This window comes from Equus caballus, chromosome 8 (genome assembly GCF_041296265.1).
Source record: "Equus caballus isolate H_3958 breed thoroughbred chromosome 8, TB-T2T, whole genome shotgun sequence".
NCBI classification, from domain to species: Eukaryota; Metazoa; Chordata; class Mammalia; order Perissodactyla; family Equidae; genus Equus; species Equus caballus.
This window is the reverse complement of record NC_091691.1, coordinates 4,233,863-4,257,620: the sequence shown is the minus strand read 5'-3', so window position 1 is coordinate 4,257,620 and position 23,758 is coordinate 4,233,863. Positions and strand designations below refer to the sequence as shown.

Genomic DNA, 23,758 nt, shown 5'->3' with positions numbered 1-23,758 from the left:
CTAAGAAGGATGGAGAAGAATGTAATGAAGAAATATTGACAACAGACTTAACAGTTTGATATCAAGGAAAGAGGTTTAAAACATTAAAAAATAGATACAAGAACTCAAAAGCATAGCTAGATGGGAAAATTTAGCATGTAGGTGAGCAACCAGGAACTCCCTGGCAGGACCTCAGGCTAGGAGCATATAAAAACTGATTTTCAAAATAATAAATCTGATTAACAAAAATGTTAAATTATGATTTTATTTTTCGTTTAAAAAGAAGTATTCACACACATTTAAGTAACAGTTCCAACAAAATAAACTAAAACTCAAAAAATCTGGGCACTTAAAAGTATAGTTCCAACTACCTAGAAAATTCTCTTCTAAGAACAATTTTAATTCCCAAGATAGAGTCAGAAAAATGAGCCGTCTCTGTCTTTTGCTGCCTATCTCTCAGGGCAATTGGGAAAACTGAATGAGATAAGACTCAAGGGATCAATGGATAACCTTAAAGAACTGTAAGCAAGTATTAAACATTTCTTAGGTGTGTTATTAATAGTACGAAATAAATCAACAAACAATCCAATCACTTCATTTTTTTTTTTTAACTCTTGTCATTGCTTTGGGACTCTTTTTGAACTAACAGAAATGCACACCAATTCGCCACATGCTTACCTCATCCCTAAGTGAAGGGTCTCTATAAGCCACATCAGACAGCAAAGTTACCAAGCAGAAGCTGAAGCTCTCCGCAACTGGGAGGGCACCTGCGAGGCATAAAGACACAAATCAAATCATCACAAATGAGACACTGAGCCACACCTCTTCGCCACCCAATTCTGTATGGTCCCTCTCTCACAGGCCTGCCAAGAGACCAGTTTACAGTGGTGGCTGCCCTCGTCGAGATGAGTCTCAAAAGAAGAGACATGGGCCCAACATGTTTGCTGAGAAATACTCAGCAATAAAATAATAAAATGTTTTGGTTCAATAAACTTAAAAGTTTCCTAAGCCAATTTATAGTCTGAGATTATACAGTCTCTCAACATGACAGATTCCATTTTTTATTCCAGACCTACATAAAAGAAATTAATCTTGACAAAGTATGAGAGATGATTTATAGACACTAATTGTCAAATATCAATTACTACTACTTTAAGCTGAATTAAGTGTTTACGTTTTCTTTTCTGCTTTGACAAATGGAGGAAATCCTAATAAAAGCATCCAGAATTTGCTCTGTTCCCCACAGGTTTTAAGCCCCTCCCCTACGGAGCCTCCTAGAAGGGAGGTTCTCAGGAGTAGGGCCTCAAGGTTGGGGAGAGAATGCTATACCTGAAAGACCAAAAGCTCCCCAGCACTTGTATGGAGCACACTGGCAAAATGTTAGAACCACTGCCGTGTAGGTCCACTCGCTAATAAATATTTAATCAGTTTTGAATACTGAATATTTAATCAAGGACATAGAGCTAGCTGCTGTTTTAGGGACATATGAATAGCACGTGGCAGAAGACAGTTACATGTCCACTTCTGCACTTGCTGTTCTAAGATACAGCTCCAGGTGCTTCTCAAACTTGAGTGAGCATCAGGATCACCGAGGGCTTGTGAGAACGTGGACGCCGGCTCCCAGCCCAAGTTTCTAATGCAGCAGCTCTGTTGTGGGGACTGAGCATCTGCATTTCTCACAAGTTCCCAGGTGATGCTGATGCTGCTGGTCCAGGGACGGCACTTTAAGAATCAGTGCTCTAGAGTTTGAAAGCATAAGTAAAATGCCTTAATAAAAAATAGAAGAATGAGGGGCCGGCCCGGTGGTGTAGTGGTTAGGTGCATGCACTACACTTTGGTGGCCCGAGGTTCAAGGTTTAGATCCGGGTGTGGGCATAGCACCGCCTGTCAAGCCACACTATGGCAGTATCCCACATAAAACAGAGGAAGACTGGCACAGATGTTGGCTCAGTGACAATCTTCCTCAAGTAAAAGTAGGAAGATTGGCAAGAGATGTTATCTTAGGGCCAATCTTCCTCAAAAAAAAAAAAAGTGTGAAATGTTACCCAATAACTGGAAATTTGTATATCTCTAACAATGTTCAAATAATGCTAAAACTTCCATTTTAATATGAGTCCATGTATATAGAAGTGATATTTCTTTTGAAATAGAAAAAAAATAGAATCAACATCTACTGGTATTTGACTTCTCCCCAAATTAGATAACGATGGTGGACACAGATGTTTGACTTTTTAGCAGCACTCTCTATTTAATTTGTAGTCCCTTAAATTCCTGGATACACATCAGTTTTAGGCACAGCAGGTCATCAGAAATGATGAAAACCCAAAGGTCAAGAGAAATACAGAACAAAGTGGATGTTTATGAGAACAGCAAAACCCATCTTTAGCAGACTGGGCCCACCTAACAAATTAGGGCCATGCACCAACGAAAAGGAGATGGGCCTTCTTTACAGCCACCAACCCCCACTATATCCAAAGGTGGGCCTCAGGCCCAAGAGAGAGAGATTACAAGGAAACTTCAGTCTTGTGGGTCATGAAATCTAAAATGTTGGAGGTCTTACAAGCTGATTTTGAAGTCTTGGGAAAGCAGTATAGAGGAACATCAGCGTTTTAAGTGTTTAGCACAATGCTTGGCATATAATGGACCTATGTGTTTATTTCAGGAGGGAGGCAAGGAAGAAGGCAAGGAGGGAGGAAGGGAGGGGAGGGCAGTGGAGGGGAAGAGGGGACAAGATTATCTAACTTTCCCTTTGGCCTTAAAGAGAGATCAAAATAAAATACAACTGAAAAAGAAATTTCTAAGAATTTAAGAATTCTAAGTTTCACAAAAATTTATTCCATTTCTAAAGGAGCAAAGTTTAACTGAATTTAGCAATAGCAACAAAGTAATAGAAGTATTTATAGTGAACATCCTGGTGGTGCTCTGAACATCCATCTCATTCCTCCTTTTTCAGCTGCAGCAATGCAATCTGGAGAACCAATCTCACTCCAGGAGCGAGCCTATTTGTCTAAGTTGATAATAGAGACTGGTTTGGGGACAGGCAGGTGACCCAGTTCTGGCCAATGAGACACGAGAAAAGGTTCCTGAAGGTCTCGAAGCTCCTGCTCACTCTGAGAGGGCAAGGAAAGCCAGCTTGCTCAGCCCTGCCCACCCCTTCCTCCCCCGTGGCTCTGGACTACAGCGTGTGAGTGCAGTTCACGCTGCTGCAGGCAGGCAGTTGTTGCACAGCCAGGAGTGGAAGCAGCTAGAAGCATCCTAACTGATGTGTTAGTACAAACACTGGATCCTTACAGAGAGTGGACATACACATTTTTCCTTGCACTCAGGGAAAACATTATACAAAATTACCTCTGCCTTTCCGAGCTGTGCTTTCTTCTACCCAATACACTTTCGGAAGACCTTTAAGAAGTCGAAGAAGGTAAGGAACCACAGAATCTTTGTGCTAAAAAAAAAAGATTACATTTAATAAAAGACATGACTGGTAGCTTTTTAGTATAGATTAAAGCCCAAAGCAAAGCATATTCACATCCTAATCATCTCAGAGGGACATTCACGTGGCGTCGTGCCCTTCCTGTTTCCACATCGCTGCCCCACCGGCAGCGTCTGGAAGCTGTCCCATCAGCCTGGACCACAGGTGCCTAATGGAAAGGCTAAAACCTGTTCTTCTGTTGTTGAATGTCCAGACTGGCTCTGCCCTCCCCTGGGGGCCAGGCCCCTGGGAGGGCCTCTTCAGAACAAAGTATGTTTGTGCACACACACTCAAAACTGCCTTCACTGAGAGGTGTTCAGAGAGCCCCAAACCCTTCACTGGGCCCCAGTCTCAGGTTCTCTGGACTGGGGAGAAGCTCACAGCCACAAGTTTCTACACTGGGTGATGCTTCTGTTGTTCACAGCCGTTATCCTCCTTTCATCTCTTTTTTTAACTTTCTGCTTCATGTTTCTTTTTGCTTCTCTCAAACTGAGCATTAGACTTTACAGCCAACATTAGTCAAGGAAAAAATTACTTTCTTCTAGTTTCCAAACTAGCCAATTAACATATAACTCCATAACCTTCCATCATTGGCTCTTTTGGTTGTTTTGCTATTTATAGCTGCTCCAGGGAAAGATTAGATGAATGTGCTCTAAAGAAGGGGGACACTATTTGATGTCCTGAAACACCAAAAAACATGTGGTGGTTTTGAAAATATGTCTGCAAATCCTGTGACATTCCTTCCACTGAAAGATGGAGTCAAAATCACCTTCCCTGGAAAATGGGTTGCCTCAGCGACTTGCGTCTAGGGAATACAGAAAGCCGTATGAAGGAGACTGACTTCCCAGGCTACATTAGAGAGAGCAGTGCCACTTCCACCTGGCTCTTTATCAGGACACTTGCCCTAGGAACCCAGGTACCATGTTGTAACAAAGTGACAAAGCTCAGGTCCCATGGAATGGACATGCACATAGAAGTGCCCTGGCTAAGGGCCCAAACTAAGGTCCCACTCAGCAGCCAGGATGAACCCCCAGACATGTGTGTGAACAAGCCTTCAGGTGATCCAGGCCCCAGACTTCAAGCCACCCCAAGTGATGCTGAATGGAGCAGAGACAGCGACTCTTTGAGCCCTGTCTAAATTGCAGAATTGTGAGGGAAAAAAAATACATTGTATTAAGTCACTAAGTTTCAAGGTAGTTTGTTATGCCACAATAGATAACCAAAACAAATACAGAACTTTCTTTAGTGAAAACAAAACAATTCTTCCTCTAAAGGATAAAAAGGAGTTGGCTATGACACCTCTCCAGGATCCTAATAGGCACAAAACTCAGAAGGGCCTGTGCTGCACAGCTCCCTGCAGAGAAAGTGGCCCCTGTGCTCTTCCCCATATGCACTGTTAGAGCTTTTGTAACGTGTGGTGAGTAAATTAGCCCTGCTGCTCTGGCCACAGCTGCTGCCAGAGCAGCCCACCGCTGGACATGAAGGAGACCAACGCCACAGCCCACCCTGGATGGAGACAAGGAACATAAACTCCAGGTGGACCAAGAGACAGCTGGTCCCAAAGGCCCAGAGGGCTGGCGAAACATGATGGACCCTTCTCTTGGTATCCATAAGGCTGATGGGCTTCCCTGGAAGCACAGGCAGATTGTATGGCTCACAGGATGTCAGCTGCCACCCCAAGTCCCGCCAATCCTTATCTGGAACCTGAATGCATGAAAGGTAATTTGTACTTGTCTCTTCCTTGCCACCTTCAAAAGTATGACTAATACAAGTATTAGGGACTTACAGGTAAACCAATCAAGTAATGTGTTTGCCAAAGGTATTTTCAAGGAATACACATTTGAACAGAGGTAGTTTCTCATACAGATTTTTTTTTAAATTCTTTTCTTCCCTTTATTTTATATTTAAATTTAAATTAGACTTGGCAAATAGAAAACGATTTTCTTCCTTTTGACATTTATAAATAAATAGGAAGAAGAATTAAACTGTAGCTTATGCATCTAATCTTGGTCTTGCATGTGGCCTTGGTCAGATAGTCTACTTAATTTTTAAAATATTGCTCTAAAATTAAAATACTTTGTTTTTTTCAAAGGTATAAATACTCTGTCAAAAATATTAATCCTTGTGGCTGGCCCAGCGGCACAGTGGTTAAGTTCAGCGCACGCTGCTTCAGCGGCCCAGGTTCGCAGGTTTGGATCCGGGTGTAGACCTACACCACTCATCAAGACATGCTGTGGCAGCAACCCACATACAAAAAAAAAAAATACAGTAAGATGTGCAGAGATGTTAGCTCAGGGCCATTCTTTCTCAAGCAAAAAGAGGAAGATTTGCAATAGGTGTTAGTTCAGGGTCAATCTTCTCCACCAAAAAAAATTAAATAAATCCTTAGTGAAGTAAAATTTTCAGGACATGCAAGTTAACTTTTTTAGATAAGCAAAAATTCAAATATCAAATATCTTTATTTTCTTTTTATTTATTTATTTTTGCTGAGGAAGATTAGCCCTGAGCTAACATCTGTGCCAATCTTCCTCCACTTTACATGTGGATTGCCATCACAGCATGGCTGACGAGTGGTGTAGGTCCACGCCTGGGATCCAAACCTGCAAACCTGGGCCACCAAAGTGGAACATGCCAAACTTAACCACTAGACCACAGGGCCAGCCCCTTTATTTTCTTAACATAACATGATTAAACTTAAAATTAAAAAACTGACTCTCAGGGCCAGCCCGGTGGTGCAGTGGTTAAGTTTGCACGTTCGGCTTCATTGACCCAGGGTTCGTTGGTTCGGATCCTGGGTGCGAACCTACGCACCACTTGTCAAGCCATGCTGCGGCAGCAACCGACATACAAAGTGGAGGAAGATGGGCACAGATGTTAGCTCAGGGCCTGTCTTCCTCAGCAAAAGAGGAGGATTGGCGGCAGATGTTAGCTGAGGGCTCAGCTTCCTCAAAATAAATAAATAAATAACCTGACTCTCAGTAATGATAAAAATAAACAGGTAGATAAATAAAAGGTTCTACATCCAGTGATCAATTATTTGTTTCATTTAGCCTTGGTAAATACTGAAAACACAATGGCCATGCCGTTTTCTGCTGGAGCTTTGCAATACTGGTTTTAAAATCACCTTTAAAAGGCACATTAACAATGTACTCTAAAACTTAATTTATATCTATCACAGTTTGAAAAAGATAGTATTATACCAAAATTATCTCAAAGAATACTGTCCTTTTGGAAGGGAAAAAAAACCAGTTACTCTGAGTCTGATTAACAAGCGTTTTACCTGAGATTGAAAATCAAGTCTACTCTGGAGGGCACACAACTACTTCCCAAAGCATTTTAACTAACTTTCTGGCAAAAAAACCTCAAAACACTTTTTTTTTAAGCAACATAATATATTCGCACATTTCACAAAATAAAACTTCCTAAGAAGTTGCACATTAAGAAGTCGCATTCCCACCTGTCTCACCTACCCCATCCCGCCCACCACTAACCACTTTTATTAGGTTCTTGTAATATTCTCGCATTCTTCTAGTACTGCTTTAGGTAAATATAAGCAAGTACAAATTTAAATTCTAATTATACTCCCCTTTAACACTGCAGAAACACTTTCAATTTAGTAAAGACTTACCTGAAGATCAGACTCAATGAGAAAAATGCCCAGTGCAATCACCGCATCCCTCCGTCTTTCATCTAATTGGAAGATCCCATGGAAATCTACTGGGCACATACAAAGCAGCTTTTGGACCTAGAAAATGAGACCAAAAAAACCCCCCCATAGATTAAAAATATATAAATCCACATTCAGAATAAACCAGTACCATAAAAGCCCGCTGAGTCTATATAACCAGTAAATCATTTTTTTTCAAACTATCATGAAAAGGCCATCTCCAGCTTCTGAAATGATCATACACATGCCCCTAAACAAACACACTCTGAGGAACCTGGACCGAGAGTTAAAATGCTGTCTACACAGAGGAGGTAAAGCACAATGGCTAATGTCTGCGCTTCGTATCAGGACGGTCCGGGCTTTTTAAAGATCAAATGTGTGTAAAGCACTTAGGACTGTGCACAGCACTTAGTATGTGCTCAATAAACAACATCCATTGTTACTGGATATGCCATAAAGTGGCTAGCAGAAGGCAAGCAAGCAATAAGTCACCAATTTACTGAATAAGTGGAAAAATTAGGATTATCTTCAAAACAAACCAACAAAAAATGTCTATCATAAAGGAACTAAAAATCTGGATTTATTATGAATAGGAAAACAGGTGATACCAATCTTGAAAATTTCTGCCACAAGCAGCTCTGAACAGAGCATTAAGACACACCAGGAGGCCCTAACCTTGTTGTTCCCTGTGGACCCAATGAGCAGTCACTCACTGACATTCACATGGTCTCGTGGGATGTTTGAATGGCTAAGGAAATCGGGTGCAGAGCTTGACATTCGCCCTGAAAGTACATCAATCAATTACCACTGTAATTTTAAAAAGAAAGCAAATTGCTTTTGTTCACTTAGATTGTCAAAGGGCTAATACAACAGGACAACACAGGCTGGAAAGAAAAGCACCTTCCAACGCGAAGAGAGGCAGCATTCTTTGTCCTAGCAGTTTTCCTTCCAAGAATGGTTGCAAAGAAATAATTAGAAACTGGCAAAAAATATGTACAATAGTTTCAACACAGTGTTGTGTACGTTAACTGAAAATCCGAAACAATCTAAATATTAACATCAAGAGACTAGATAATAATTCAGCCACTTGATGAAATATTATGTTGAATCACATGAAATTACTGATATTCAACCATTTTTGACCTATACAAACAACGCTTTTGTAAAGTTTAACCTAATATTACTCACATTAAAAATGACATTTTTCTAAGAATAAGCAATGACATGGAACAATGCTCTAAATGTTCTATAAGCTCATGAGAGGAATGATCTGAATTATCACATACAGAAAAAAATATCAAAATGTTAAGAGTTTTGAGAGGTAGGATGATCAGTAGTATTGTCTCTTCTTTGTGCTTTTATATTTGCCAAAATACGTCCTAGGGAAAAACACTACTTATATAATCAGGGAAAACATCCAGTAAGTTAAAATAAAAATATATACATATGGGGGGGGGGGGAATCCATGCTTTTATGACTAAAAGCTTAGGCAAAAGAGCATAAAGTAACAGATAAGAGAGGAACAGAAACGCTAAATTCCCACTTCCCTTCAGTGTTTCTCCATAAGGAGAATGTGCTTTACAATCAGAGGGGAAAATAAAATACAAAGGAGCTGCAGACCATCCACAATAAAGTGATTATTTCAGAGACTCCAGCCACTTCACCAGTGAATCACACATCTTGACAGGAAAAGTTTGTCAAGAAATATCCCTACAAATAAGAAATCAAAAAAGAAGGTGGATTTATATCAGAATGAGTCAATGAGATCCAAAGAATGTTGATTAATGGATCACACGGAACCAGAGGAAAGAGTGTGAGGCCTTGTCAAAGTCTATGTACTTTGTCCTGTCCTGTGCAATCTTTATCAATACCATGCTTGGGCACACAGAAGATACACTATGCCACACACCCAGGAGGTGAAACTAATGTGCCAGAAGACAGAACAGAGACTCAGAGACTCAGCAAAATTGGCACAATCTCATTATTAAACAGGGAAAAGATGTAACTGTACAAAAAAGATAACTCACCAATATTCGCACACAACAAACACATATAACGCTTAAAATTTTAAATATTTGCACTCTAAGACCTTTTTTCTATCCCTAAGGATTTCTTTGAGGGCAGGGTAAGGATTGTGTTTTGTTTCTCTGCTGTACACAGACAAATCTAATGCTGACAATTTTTAGTGCAGTGAAATGCACATGGACTTTGGAGTTAGACCCAGAGTTACATCCTGGCTCTGGTACAGACCTGTTGGGTGACACCCTGAGCCTCAACTTCCCCATCTATACAGCAGTCCTCATGGGGCTACATGAGATAATGTGCCAGGAACAAAGGCACGGTCATTACCTGGACACAGGACTCACTTCATACTACATGATAAGCATTGTCCATGCTACTGCTTTTCGATAACACTCTTCAAATGGCTTATGTAAGAGCCAACCAAGTCAGTCCACTTTTACCTCATTCATTCACTATTTAGTGGGTACCTATTCCATGGGACACATCACCTCGGGTACCATGGATGCAAGTAAACCAGGCAGACTGGGCCCCTGCTCTCATTCTAGACAAGGACGGACAAGCCAGTGAATATCAGAGATGAGATCATGTAAAAATAAATACAAATTAAAACTAAGAGGCTTAATTCTCCTTGTTGAAAATAGGGGAAGAGAAATAGGCACATGAAAAGACGTTCATCATCGCTGATCATCAGGGAAATGCAAATCAAAACTACACTAAGATATCACCTTACACCCACTAGAATGACAAAAATATCTAAAACTAATAGTAACAAATGTTGGAGAGGTTGTGGAGAAAAAGGAACCCTCATACTCTGCTGGTGGGAATGCAAACTGGTGCAGCCACTATGGAAAACAGGATGGAGATTCCTCAAAAAATTAAAAATAGAACTACCATACGATCCAGCCATCCCAGTACTGGGTAGTTATCCAAAGAGCTTGAAGTCAGCAATCCCAAAAGTCCTATACACCCCAATGTTCATTGCAGCATTATTTACAATAGCCAAGACATGGAAGCAACCTAAGTGTCCATCAACAGATGAATGGATAAAGAAGATGTGGTACATATATACAATGGAATACTACTCAGCTGTAAAACAGAAGAAAATCATTCCATTTGCAATAACATGGATGGACCTTGAGGGAATTATGTTAAGTGAAATAAGCCAGCGAGAGAAGGATAATCTGTGTATGACTCCACTCATATGAGGAATTTAAAAATGTGGACTAAGAACAGTTTAGTGGATACCAGGGGAATGGTGGGGTGGGGGGGTGGGCACAAAGGGTGAAGTGGTGCACCTACAACACAAATGACAAACATTAATGTACAACTGAAATTTCACAAGATTGTAACCTATCATTAACTCAATAAAAAAAAAAAAAAGAAAACAGGAGAAGAGATTTCCCTCTCCTCCTTTTTCTTTGAGTATTTACATTAGAAAAATTGCCATTGTAAGTACTTTCTCCTTTCTTTGAAATGTACGTAAATTCTTTTGAAGACTGGATTGGCATTTTGTACGCTTTCTGACCTAGGAATGTCTTTCTCAAGGACTGGGAGCCATCTCTTTGGAATGTAAACATCAAAGGAGATAGCAGCCCTATCTCCCAGTTTCTGTGGGAGGGTAGGAGCCTAACTTCAGTGGCCTCTTTGCTCCAAGTTACAAAACAACCTCCTGTCATAAAGATAGGAGTTTGTTTTTCCTCTGGATAAAGCCAATTAGCTAATACAGATGGTCATCTCAATTACCAGGTAAAGTTAGGATGAACTATGTGTGACAAATGGTGCTGTCAAGGCCTCTTACTGAGGACTAGTTATCATTTATCATGAAAATGTGTGCGTAACATGTTGTATCTGCTTGGCTATATAAAAGGGTGACATTTCTTTCTATCTTTGCGATCTCTTAGTAGATTGCCTGTGATACCTATCACATTCTGGTTTAACGCTTATTCAATAATAAAAGTGTTTTCTTTCTCTACTACCCTTGTGGAGAGGGTTTCTGGGTTGGGATATTGTTTTTAATTCTATTTCCCCAACAACAGTGCCTGCAGCACTACTTTCGATGGGGTAATCAGGGAAGGCCTCTCTAAGAAGGTGCCCATTAAACTGGGATCTGATTAAGAAGGACCCAGCCAGGACAAATCAGTAAAGAGCATTCTGGCGGAAGCCACTGGGGCAGCAGCACACTGGGAAAGGGAGAGCAGGGATGCCCAGAAATCCAACTGCAGGCAGATACGACCCCGCAGGGTGCCACAGGCCAGGTCAGGAGCCCAGACTGCACTCTAATAGCAAGGGGAAGCCAGAGCCACAGGGGCACACACAGGGGCCTTAATGCCTCGAGTTTAGAACTGAGCTTTAGAAGAATCCCTCTAGCTGCTGCATGAAGAATGATTTTAGAGGACAAGAGCAAAAGCAGACAGATGGGTCAGGAAACCCCTGCAGTAGTCCAGGCAAAGGTGTAGTGACCAGAACAAGCATAGACAGAAACAGACCAGCTCAGGATACATTTCAGAGGAAGAGTTTACAGCACTTGATGATGGACGGCATGTGGAAGTGAGGGAAAAGATTATTTTAGTTGCCTCTTTGCCACACTAGAAAGTATCCTAAAACCAACATCCAGGACATGCGAAGTCTAGAAACATTCCATAGAAGCAGTTAAAGGAATGTTTAGCCTGGAGACAATCAGGTTATAGGTAAACACAACTGCTGTCTTCACGCATTTGAAGGGCTCCACTAAGATTGTCAACAACAGCTATCCCACTATTAACGCTACAGTATTAGTGCATTTGTCTGTCTCCCCACTAATTTGTAAGCTCCTCAAGGGCAAAACTCATCTATCTTTGTATCCCCATCTTCTACACTGTGCACATGGACAAGAAAAGACATACTCACCCCCCCCCCCCCCCCAGGCTGCAGGCCCTGCCATCTAGTCTTAGTTTTTGCCCAGACTCCACTCTGACCAGTGTGGCAGGTTCTCTTCTCAATCCAGATCCTCCCTTATTTGGGGGGCTGGCGGCATCCTGGCACTTGCCCCAGAGGCCAAAGGATAACCCCAGGCCTCTTCCTTTACATCAAGTGTAAGAACCGGAATTCTCACAGAGTAGGTGTTCTGGGTTGGGTTTTGTTTTCTGTTTACCTGTTCCTTTGTTCTTTAGGTATTACACTCTTATCTAGAAACTAATACTCGGAATGGGCATAGAGATGAGCTCTAGCAATATCCCAGGATAAGAATTCAGCACCATAAACATGTCTAAACCCTACTGCGCATGCAGCTGTCTCCCTACCCACTAGAGATATCAGAAGGCAGCACGGTTTCCACTATCCTATCTCCTCTGGACTGCCGGGTGGTCCATCTCAATTGCCTGGAGGGGGTCTGGGCTACTCTGACTTCAGACCTTCCTTCCCACCCCTACTCAGCTAAAAATATTTAGGGGCTGGTCTGTGGCCAAGTGGTTAAGTTTGTGCTCTGCTTTGGTGGCCTGGGGTTTCACTGGTTCAGATCCTGGGCATGGACCTAGCACCACTCATCAAGCCATGCTGAGGTGGCGTCCCACACAGCAGAACTAGAAGTAGAATATACAAGTAGAATATACAACTATTCTGGGGGGCTTTGGGGAGAAGAAGGCAAAAAAAAAGGAGAGAGAAAATTGGCAACAGATGTTAGCTCACGTGCCAATCTTGGGAAAAAAAGATATTTAAAGATAAATCATTTCTGACAATTTAAAATTACTCTAAAAGCTGAGTATACAGTTTTAAAATGTCAAAGAAAGATACCAAAAAAGAATAAACAACTTTAGAGATCTACACAGCAATTCAGCCATGTATGAACTACATTGGTGAGGTAGCAGAATGAAGGTCCCCAGAGATGTCCAAGTCCTAATCCCGGGACCCTGTGAAGGTGTTGCCTCACCAGCCAAAGGAACCCTGCAGGCATGATGAGGCTACGGACTTGAAATGGAGAGATTCTCCGGGATTATTTGCGTGGGCCCAGCGTAATCACAAAAGTCCTGAACAGTAGTAGAGAGAGACAGAAGAGGTCAGAGTGATGCAATGTGAGCGCTCGGCTCCACATTTGTGGCTTTGAAGATGGAGGAAGGGGCCATGAACCAGGAATATGGGGGCCTCTAGAAGCTGGAGAAGACGTGGAAATGGGTTCTCCTCTAAAGTCTCCAGAAAGGTACAGAGCCCTGCCATCACTTTGATTTTAGTCCAGTTGGACCAGTGCTGGGCTTCTAATCTACAGAATTGTAAAATGATAAATTTGTTGCTCTAAGCCACTAAGGTTGTGGTAATTTGTTACAGCAGCCATAGGAAATTAATACAATTGGTCACAGAGTATTAAACAAAGCTCAAAACCTGGACTGTCTGTTAAAAAAGACACAAAAAGTAGTCGTCAGATTACAAAAATATTTATTTCCTTCTCTACTTTTTTTTTTTTAGGAAGATTAATCTGGAGCTAACACCTGCCACAAATCCTCCTCTTTTTGCTGAGGAAGACTGGCCCTGAGCTAATGCCCATGCCCACTTTCCTCTACCTTATATGTGGGACGCCTGCCACAGCTTGGCTTGACAAGCGTGAGTAGGTCCGCACCGGGATCCGAACCGGGAAACCCTGGGCCACCAAAGCAGAACGTGCGAACTTAGCTGCTGTGCCACTGGGCCAGCCCCTCCTTCTTTATTCTTTTCTCTATCTTCTATAAGGATCATTGTTAACTTCAGAATTAGAAAAAAATATTTTAAAACAGTAGAAACAACTTCGCATTAATGCAAATCTAATTTTTAAAAGGATAATAATATTTATACTCCTAGAGCTCAGAAAATAGGAGAAAAGTGTATAATATTTCAATGGACAGAATCTGGGTAATCCAAGAACAAAGAAGTAACATAAAACTGAAAGAAAATCAGGGTCAAATAAGCTAAGCAGACATTTTCTTTATATGATGTTCCTACAACTTCTTTAATTCCAACATCTTAGTATCAATAAAACTCCTCCTACTTAAATATAACTTCCCCAAGAGTCTCAATCTAAGTATAAAAGTTTTTCTCTTTTTAACAGAGCAAGAGATGCAGCTATTCCTGCCCTGAAAGGCTCCCATGGGTGCAACAACAGGTGCTGCAGAGACTGAAGCAGGTACCACTTGAAACAAGAGACTCGGGTATGTAAAGCTTAATCTCACACAAAGGTCTTGAAAATATTTAACACCTCTGTGTAAACAAAAACCAAATTTACTAAATTACTTCATTAGCAAAAAAAATCATGGAAAAAATGGAATGTGATATTGAGCTTTTCTTGGTATAATTTCTCTAAAGAAATACAGAACACACACAAATTCGACTACTACACTAAAATGATGCTCACCTGAACCTGAGGCCTGAGGACCACTAACACCTCCCACAAATATGCAGGATCATAGACGGAAGGCTGGAAGAGGTCACACAGACTCAACTGTCAAATGTCCACTTTCAGGCAGATCACGTGTAACCCTAGCCTGTCTTCCAGGTTAGGCAACTATGCCCAGACAGGTTAAGTTCAATTTTAGGCAACAGTTCTTAATTAGACCCTCTCTCTGACTTTTGTCTCTCCCTACTCGAATATTACCACTTCTGGCTCATACGCATTTAACGGCTCCACACTCCAAAGAACACTCAATGCACACTCCTGGCCTGGCAATGAAGGTCCTCCCCAACTTCACCTCAACATCCAGGCCCCACATACAATGCTCACTTCTCCCTGCCTGGCCTTTTCATGGTCTTTGCTTATCTGCAACATTTCATTCAACCTGCCTTATCTCCCCTACAAAAATTCTATCCATTCTTCCAAGATCCATCTCTATTGTCTCCTGTTTCTCAAAACTTTTCCAGACCCCAGCAACATGATGTGATCTCTCCCATCAGACCCCTCAATTTGAGCCCGCCAAGAACTCTGTACTTCTCTTGAGGTAATTACTTCCTTATATCTTACTTTGGAGTCACTTGTATACTTATCTTCTGCTTACTGAAGACAGGACTGTGTCCTCCTCATCACTGTATCCACTGCACCCTAGACGTTCCAGAAACCTACCAAATACTGAATGGAACTAACGGGGCCAATATCACAGGCATTTAATGAGATGAGAAAAGAAAAGAGATACAGGACTACCAGAATCCAGGCTTCCTATTGCAGGCTTTAATTATGTTGTGACAGTTGTCACATAATCAGTACTGGGCACAGTGCTGGCATGCAATCTGCACTGAACAAATATGCTGCATAATCGAATGAATGGAGGAATAGATGGAAGAACAATCAAAATGATGTGTATATATATATAGAGAGAGAGAGAGAGAGAGAGAGAGAGTGTCACTCCTTCACAAGACTTACAGCTCATCAGGAATTTCAAAATCAGTAAAAATGATTCAACAACTAGTGAATAACACAAGTCAGAAACCAAATGATGCAAGGCCCCAAAAGCCTGGCACAAGATCCAGGATCTGATGCAAAATGCTCTCAGAAACTGGGACTCTTGTGAGAAGAATGTTTGAAGATTGAACTCAGGTCCTACAGAAGTTGTCATCTATCAGATAAGGGAGAACTACTTCTGGTGGGGGCCATTCTCCAAATAACAATATCATATGTCAGGTGCTGGTCTGTATTATCTTATTTAATCTTCACAATAACACATTGAGTTGTAGTATTAATTATCCCCATTCTATAGATAAAGAAACTGAGACACAGAATGTCAAAGTCTCAATGCAGAATAAAGCTTTAAGACTATAAATTTTTAAAAAGTGAAAAAATAACATTGAATGATTTTTTTCCCCAGAATTTTACAAAAAACTAACAAGATGTTCGTTTATATGGGGTGGTAGGAGTAGAGCCTATCATCATACAAGGTGACTAAGCCCAAAATCTGACAGAGATGGCCAGGGTTACTCCCATTTAAAAAAGGATCCAGAGGGGCTCTACACATCACTTTCAGGAGGTCAGTAAGCCAATGGACCACAGGCAGGCAACAGAAGTAACTTCCTTAGACTTTGATAAGAATTCTTGACAGTACTTTAACCCAAGGCTATTTAAAGAGAGATACCATAAGATGAATTTAGACTGTCAAAGTAAGGAAATGACAAACCAAGAAGAAAATAAGATGGCCTTATAGGTGTGGATGACTGGGCAGAAAATCGCAGAGAATCAAACACAACAGTGTGGGTAGGTAAGGTATTTAGGTCAGAATAAAGGTAAAATAATAGCATTACAAGCTGGCTCATCAAACGATTTTTTAAAGACTACAACTTTTGTTATCTGAAACCACTAGGAAGTCTTTCTGGAGAAACAAAATTCCTTGAGAACTAAAGATTAAACTTTAAGTATTAGTGGCAGTTTTTTTGTTAAATCAGCCTGAGTCTTTCTCAAATGTACTGCCCCCTTAGAGAACACTGAACGTAAGTGAACATTTTCTAAGTGACTCAGAGCTACCAGGATAAGCAAAGCTGATTGTGACACAATGCACATGGAGCTGCACATGCAGGTGGAAGAGCCCCTGCTCCTAGAAGCAGCCCTGGATGGGGGTTTCATTAAAGATGCTCTTTTGGTCATCTGCAGATGGCTGCGTGACCAACTAATGTGGCTTCCTGCAATAGCTAACACAGGTGGCAGTACACATGTGTTTACACAACATTAATCAGTCATCATTTCTTGAGCCCTGCTCATGGCCTGGCAGCATGCAGCACACAGCAATGCAAATCTCTGATTCCCAGCATGCCATTTCAATGGGCAATACTCCAATGATCAGCAGAGCTGCACAGAGTTGGGAGTTTCTGATTGTCCAGCTCTGTAGCTTCTTACCTAAGTGACCATAGATAACTACCTGAATATCTCCGCCTTTGTATTTCCTTCCATAAAATGTAGACAAAACACCAAGTGTGTGTGTATATGAAAACATACAGAATCTTGTTTGTGTCTTAAAATTATGCCAATATTGGCAAATTATCTCCCTCAAGCCTCAGTTTTCTCATGTATAAAAGGATAACCAAATACATGTTTTGCAATGTCTGCTCCAGCAATAAAATCTCATGATCCAAGAACTTCTACCTGCAGCCATGAGGGAATAACAAGACCTGGATTTATTTTCCTGCCACACAACTAGAAAAATAAACCAAAAAACCACTGTTTTCATTCACTGGACAAGTAGCAAAGGACTGCAAAGCCCGAGAAAGAGGAACAAAGTGAGCCCTATGACTGCCCTGGGTTCTGCCAGAAGATAAATCCCGGACCACAGAAAAGGGAAGGGCATCCCAAGCAGATCACACTGGTCTCAGTAAGTTGAGGAGAAAGAAATGGAAATATAGGAATGCTAAAGCAACCGAAAATTCTGAAGAGGAGAGGGCTCAAGAGAAAAAAAGCTCCAGATATCTGCAATAGACTTCCCTTGAGTCCTTGATGAACCCTAAGACACACCAATACAGGTGATATACCATGAGGCTGGGCAAAGAGCAGCCGAGAAATTGTGAGCTGAATTGTTCCCGGAGTTCATGCAGAGCTGAGAGGAGTCTGAGCTACTCCCAGCTGGAGTGGAAAGCCCTCAAAGCATTCAGTAGAGATCTCAGAAGGGCCATACCTTAGCAGTGGAGCTAAACTACCCCTGTCGCAAAAGGTATTTTAGACCTGCCCTAACAAAATTTAAAAATTAGCTTTGCAATAGATGCAGAAAAGGCATACAAAAAAACCTCAAAATCCCTGTATGACAAAAGCACTCAATACACGAAGAATAGAAAGGAACTTTGTTAACTTGATAAAGATCATTTATGAAAAACACACAGCTAACATCATACTCAGCGGTAAAAGACTGAAAGCTGCCCCTCTAAGATCAGGAACAAGACACGGATGTCCACTCTCACCTCTTATATTCAACATCGTACTGGGGGTTGCAACTAGAACAGCTGGGCAAGAAAATTAAACAGAGAGTGACATCAGCATCATGGCGGAGTGAGTTCTCCGATGATCTCTCCCCCACACCATACAATGAAAAAGACACTCATACTCCAACAGAGGACATCTACACAACACAAAAGACACCTGAGACACCCATGTAGCCACATGTCGGAGGGTGGAGAGGCTGGAATCCCCCTCAGAGGAGGGGGAACAGGGTAAGAGAAAACTTCACTCCTACCCTAAAAGACTGTGATCTGGGAGTGTGCGCAACCTCTGAGAGGGAAGGAAGTGGGGAGGGAACTCAAACACAGGAAAATCAAGGATCTCCGAGGGCCCTCGCAGCCTAGGGGAAAGACCCTACCAAGGTGAAAGCTAATGCGGGGTAACCACATCAAGCCAACAGCACAGGACACCAGACAGCAAAAGCACACAGAAGAAAGTACCCCTTCGACCCCCACCCAGTACCAGCTCCAGCAACTGGGATCCAGGCAGAATGCACAAAGCTCAGAATACTCAGCTCTTGACCCCCAGCCAATGGCAATAGGTGGTAACTGCAACCAAATAATACTAGGATGTGAAAGAAGAAAGCCAGGCCCTCTAGCAATATCAAAAATTATACTGCATCTCCAGACCGTAGAGAAAATAACAAGTACCCAGAAATCAGTCCTGAAGACACAGAAATGTAATCTAAATAACAGAGAATTCAAAATAGGTATCATCAAAGAACACAATGAGTTAAAAGAGAATGCAGAGAAATAATTCAATGAGTTCATGGGCTACTTCAAAAAAGAGATTGAAACTATAAAGAAGAATAAATCAGAAATATTGGAGACAAAAGACACAATGGATGAGATAAAACAAAATATGGATTCCCTGAATGCTCAAGCAGACACCATAGAGCAGCAAGTCAGCATAAAAGACGACAGACATATTGAAATGCTGCAGATAGAGGAGAAAGAACTGAGACTAAAAAGAAACGAAGAAAGTCTCCAACAAATATCTGACTCAATTAGGAAATGCAACATAAGAATTACAGGTACTCAAGAGGCAGAAGAGAAGGAGAATGGAGCAGAAACCTTGTTCAAAGAAATACAGCAGAGAACCTCCCAAACCTAGGGAAGGAGATGGAAATCCATGTGGAAGAAGCTACCAGATCTCCTAAATATGTCAATGTAAAAAGACTTACTGCAAGGCATATACTAGTGAAACCGGCAAAAGTGAATGACAAAGAAAAAATACTAAGGGCAGTAAGGCAGAAGAAAATAACCTACAGAGGAACCTCTATCAGGCTTTCAGTGGATTTCTCTGCAGAAACCTTACAGGCTAGGAGAGACTAGAATGAAATATTCAAATCTTTGAAGGACAAAACCTTTCAGCCAAAAATACTCTATCCAGTGAAAATATCCTTCAGATACGATGGAGAAATAAAAAACTTCCCAGATAAACAAAAGCTAAGGGACTTCATAGCCACAAGACGCCCACTACAAGAAATCCTCAAGAAGGCTCTCACAACTGAAAAAAAAGGGAGAAAGAGGTTACAAAGCATAGAGTAAGGAGATAAATAGGTAAACAAAATCAGATGATTGTAGCTATACATCAGAACAGGTTAGCAAATACTCAAGAATAGTATTAAAGATAAAGGGAAGGAAAACACCCAAAACAAGGATAATCTTGTCATTTTAACCTCAAACTCACAACACAAGATGGAATCAGATGTGAGAAAAACAACTTAGGAGGGGAAGAGGAAAAGGACAGAATCGGTTTAGTCTAAGGAAATAAGAGGCCATCAGAAAATGGACTATCTTATCTACGAGATTTTGAATACAAACCTCACGGTAACCACTAAACAAAAAAGCAGAACAGAGACACAAATAATAAATAAGGAGAAAACAAAGAAACACAACTAGAAAACTATATAACTCAATTGGTACACCAAAACACATGGGACGAGAAACAAAGGAAATACAGGAGAACCAGAAAACGAGTGATAAAATGGCAGCATTAAGCACTCATATGTCAATAATCACCCTAAACATAAATGGATTGAATTCTCCAATAAAAAGACACAGAGTGGTGAGATGAATTAAAGAACAAAACCTAACAATATGCTGCCTCCAGGAAAAACATCTCAGCTCCAACAACAAACACAGGCTCAGAGTGAAGGGATGGAAGATGAAACTCCAAGCTAATGGCAACTAAAAGAAAGCAGGTGTCCCAATACTTATATCAGACAAAGTAGACTCCAAGATAAGACAGGTAAAGAGAAGCAAACAGGGGCAGTATATAATGATTAAAGGGACACACCACCAAAAAGACATAACACTTATAAATATCTATGCACCCAACACAGGAGCACCAAAGTACATAAAGCAACTATTAACAAACCTAAAAGGAGATATGAGTAACACCCAATAATAGAAGGGGACCTCAACACTCCACTCACATCAATGGATAGATCATCCAGACAGAAAATCAACAAGGAAACAGTGGAATTAAATGAAAAGTTAGACCAGTAAGACTTCATAGACATATACAGAACACTCCATCCAAAATCAGCAGAATACACATTCTTCTCAAGTGCACATGGAATATTCTCAACGATATACCATATGTTGGGAAACAAGGCTAGCCTCAACAAATTTAAGGAGATTGAAATAATAACAAGCATCTTTTCCGATCACAATGCTATGAAGCTAGAAATTAATTACAAGAAAAAAGCTGAGAAACAGAAAACGATGTGGAGACTAAACAACACACTACTGAACAACCAATGGATCATTGAAGAAATTAAAGGAGAAATCAAAAAATATCTGGAGACAAATGAAAATGAAAACATACCATACCAACTCATATGGGATGCAGCAAAAGCAGTACTAACAGGGAAACTCATTGCAATACAGGCCTGCTTTAACAAACAAGAAAAATCCCAAATAAGCAATCTCAAACTACACCTAAGTGAATTAGAAAAAGAAGAACAAACAAAGCCCAAAGTCAGCAGAAGGAGAGAAATAATAAAAATCACAGCAGAAATAAATGCTACTGAAACATAAAAGGCAGTAGAAAGAATCAATGAAACAAAGAGCTGGTTCTTTGAGAAGACAAACAAAATTGACAAACCCCTAGCTAGACTTACCAAGAAAAAAAGAGAAAAAGCTCAGGTAAATAAAATTAGAAATGAAAGAGGAGAAACAACAACAGATATCACAGAAATACAAAAGGATTATAAGAGAATACTATGAAAAGCTATATGCCAACAAAAAGGACAATCTAGAAAAAAATGGATAAATTATTAGACTCATACAACCTCTCAACGCTGAATCAAAAAAAAATAGATAATCTGAATAGACGAATCACAAGTAAAGAGATTGAAACAGTAATCAAAAGCATCCCAAAAAATAAAAGCCTAGGACCAGACAGCTTCCCTGGAGAATTCTACCAAACTTTCAGAGAGGATACCTATTCTTCTCAAGCTATTCCAAAAGATCAGGGAAGATAGACTGCTTCCTAACACATTCTATGAGGCCAACATCACACTGATACCAAAGCCTGACAAGTACAACACCAAAAAGGAAAACTACAGGCCAATATTGCTGATGAACATAGATATAAAAATCCTCAACAAAATATTGGCAACCTCAATACAGCAATACATCAAAAAGATCGTACATCATGATCAAGTGGGATTTATACCAGGGACATGGGGATGGTTCAACATCCCCAAATCAACCCATGTGATACACCTCATTAACAAAATGAAGAATAAAAACATGATCATCTCAATAGACGCTGAGAAAGCATTTGACAAGATCCAACAGCCATTTATGATAAAAACTCTTAACAAAATGGGAACAGAAGGAAATTACCTCAACATAAGAAAGGCCATGTACGAAAAACCTACAGCCAACATCATACTCAATGGGGAAAAACTGAATGGTATCCCTCTGAGAACAGGAACAAGACAAGGATGCCCACTCTCACCACTCTTATTCAACATAGTACTGGAGGATTTGGCCAGAGCAATCAGACAAGAGAAAGGAATAAAAGGAATCCAAATAGGGAGGGAAGAAGTGAAACTCTCACTGTTTGCAGATGACATGAGCTTATATATAGAAAACCCTAAAGAATCCATTGGAAAACTGTTAGAAATAATTAACAACTACAGTAAAGTTGCAGGGTACAAAATCAACTTACAAAAATCCGTTGCATTTCTGTACTGTAATAACGAACTTACAGAAAGAGAACTCAAGAATACAATTCCAAATGCTCATAAGGAACTTGATTTAGCTTTCCCTTTTGGAAACAAAATATTTGTGTTAACCATTTGTAGAAATCTGCTTACTCTTTTATTAATCTCTAGTTTTTTATCTTGAATAGATATAGCTGAATTTCAAATGTGAAAAAAATACATTCCATTTACAATCGCAACAAAAAGAATAAAATATCTAGGAATAAATTTAAGCAAGGAGGTGAAGGATTGATACAATGAAAATTATAAGACATTATTGAAAGAAATAGATGATGACATAAAGAGATGGAAAGAGATTCCATGCACATAGATTGGAAGAATAAACACAGTTAAAACGTCCACACTACCCAAAGCAATCTACTGATTCAATGCAATCCCAATCAGAATCCCAATGACATTCTTCATGGAAACAGATCCTAAAATTCATATGGGGCAACCAAAGACCCCAAATTGCTACAGCAATCCTGAGAAAAAAGAACAAAACTGGAGGAATCACAATCTCTGACTTCAAAATGTACTACAAAGCCATAGTAATCAAAACAGCATGGTACTGGTACAAAAACAGGTACACAGATCAATGAAACAGAACTAAAAGCCCAGAAATAAAACTGCACATCTATGGACAGCTAATCTTCAACAAAGGTGCCAAGAACATACAATGGAGAAAAGACAGTCTCTTCAATAAATGGTGTTGGGAAACCACTTGCAAAAGAATGAAAGTAGACCATTATCTCACACCATACACAAAAATAAAGTCAAAATGGATCAAAGACTTGAAGATAAGTCCTGACACCATAACACTCCTGGAAGATATTATAGGTAGTACACTCTTTGACATGGAACTTAAAAGGATCTTTTTGAATACCGTGTCTTCTCAGACAAGGGAAACAAATGAAAAAATAAACAAGTGGGACTTCATCAGACTAAAGAGCTTCTGCAAGGCAAAAGAAACTAGGATAAAAACAAAAAGACAACCCACCAAGTGGGAGAAAATATTTGGAAATCATATATCCGACAAGGGGTTAATCTCCATAATATATAAGGAACTCACATAACTGAGCAACAAAAAACCAAATAGCCCAATCGAAAAATGGGCAGAGGATATGAACAGACATTTTTCTAAAGAAGAAAAACAGATGGCCACATATTTATGATATGTGGCAATACAGATGTTCAACATCACTAATCATCATGGAAATGCAAATCAAAACAATACCTTACATCTGTCAAAATGGCTATAATCATTAAGATGGAAAATAACAAACATCAGAGAGGGTGTGGAAAAAAGTGAACCCTCATACACTGCTGGTGGGAATGCAAACTGGTGCAGCATTATGGAAAACGGTATGGAAATTCCTCAAAAAAACTAAAAATAGAACTACCATATGACCCAGCTATCCCACTACTGGGTATCTACCCAAACAACTTGAAATCAACAATCCAAAGTAACATATGTAGCCCTATGTTCATAGCAGC

The 23,758-nt window shown here is 40.3% G+C and overlaps 1 protein-coding gene across 1 annotated transcript in view; it reads right to left on the bottom strand.

Moving 5' to 3' along the window:
• The window catches only part of PI4KA (phosphatidylinositol 4-kinase alpha), a 146,525-nt gene that overhangs the window by 95,028 nt on the left and 27,739 nt on the right, over positions 1 to 23,758 (bottom strand). Inside the window, exons 2-4 of the mRNA XM_023646776.2 lie at positions 7,077 to 7,193; positions 3,328 to 3,421; positions 658 to 746 (exon numbers count right to left, since the gene is read on the bottom strand). Coding sequence (XP_023502544.2) covers positions 658 to 746; positions 3,328 to 3,421; positions 7,077 to 7,193 — 300 coding nt within the window. The remainder of the gene's footprint in view (positions 1 to 657; positions 747 to 3,327; positions 3,422 to 7,076; positions 7,194 to 23,758) is intronic.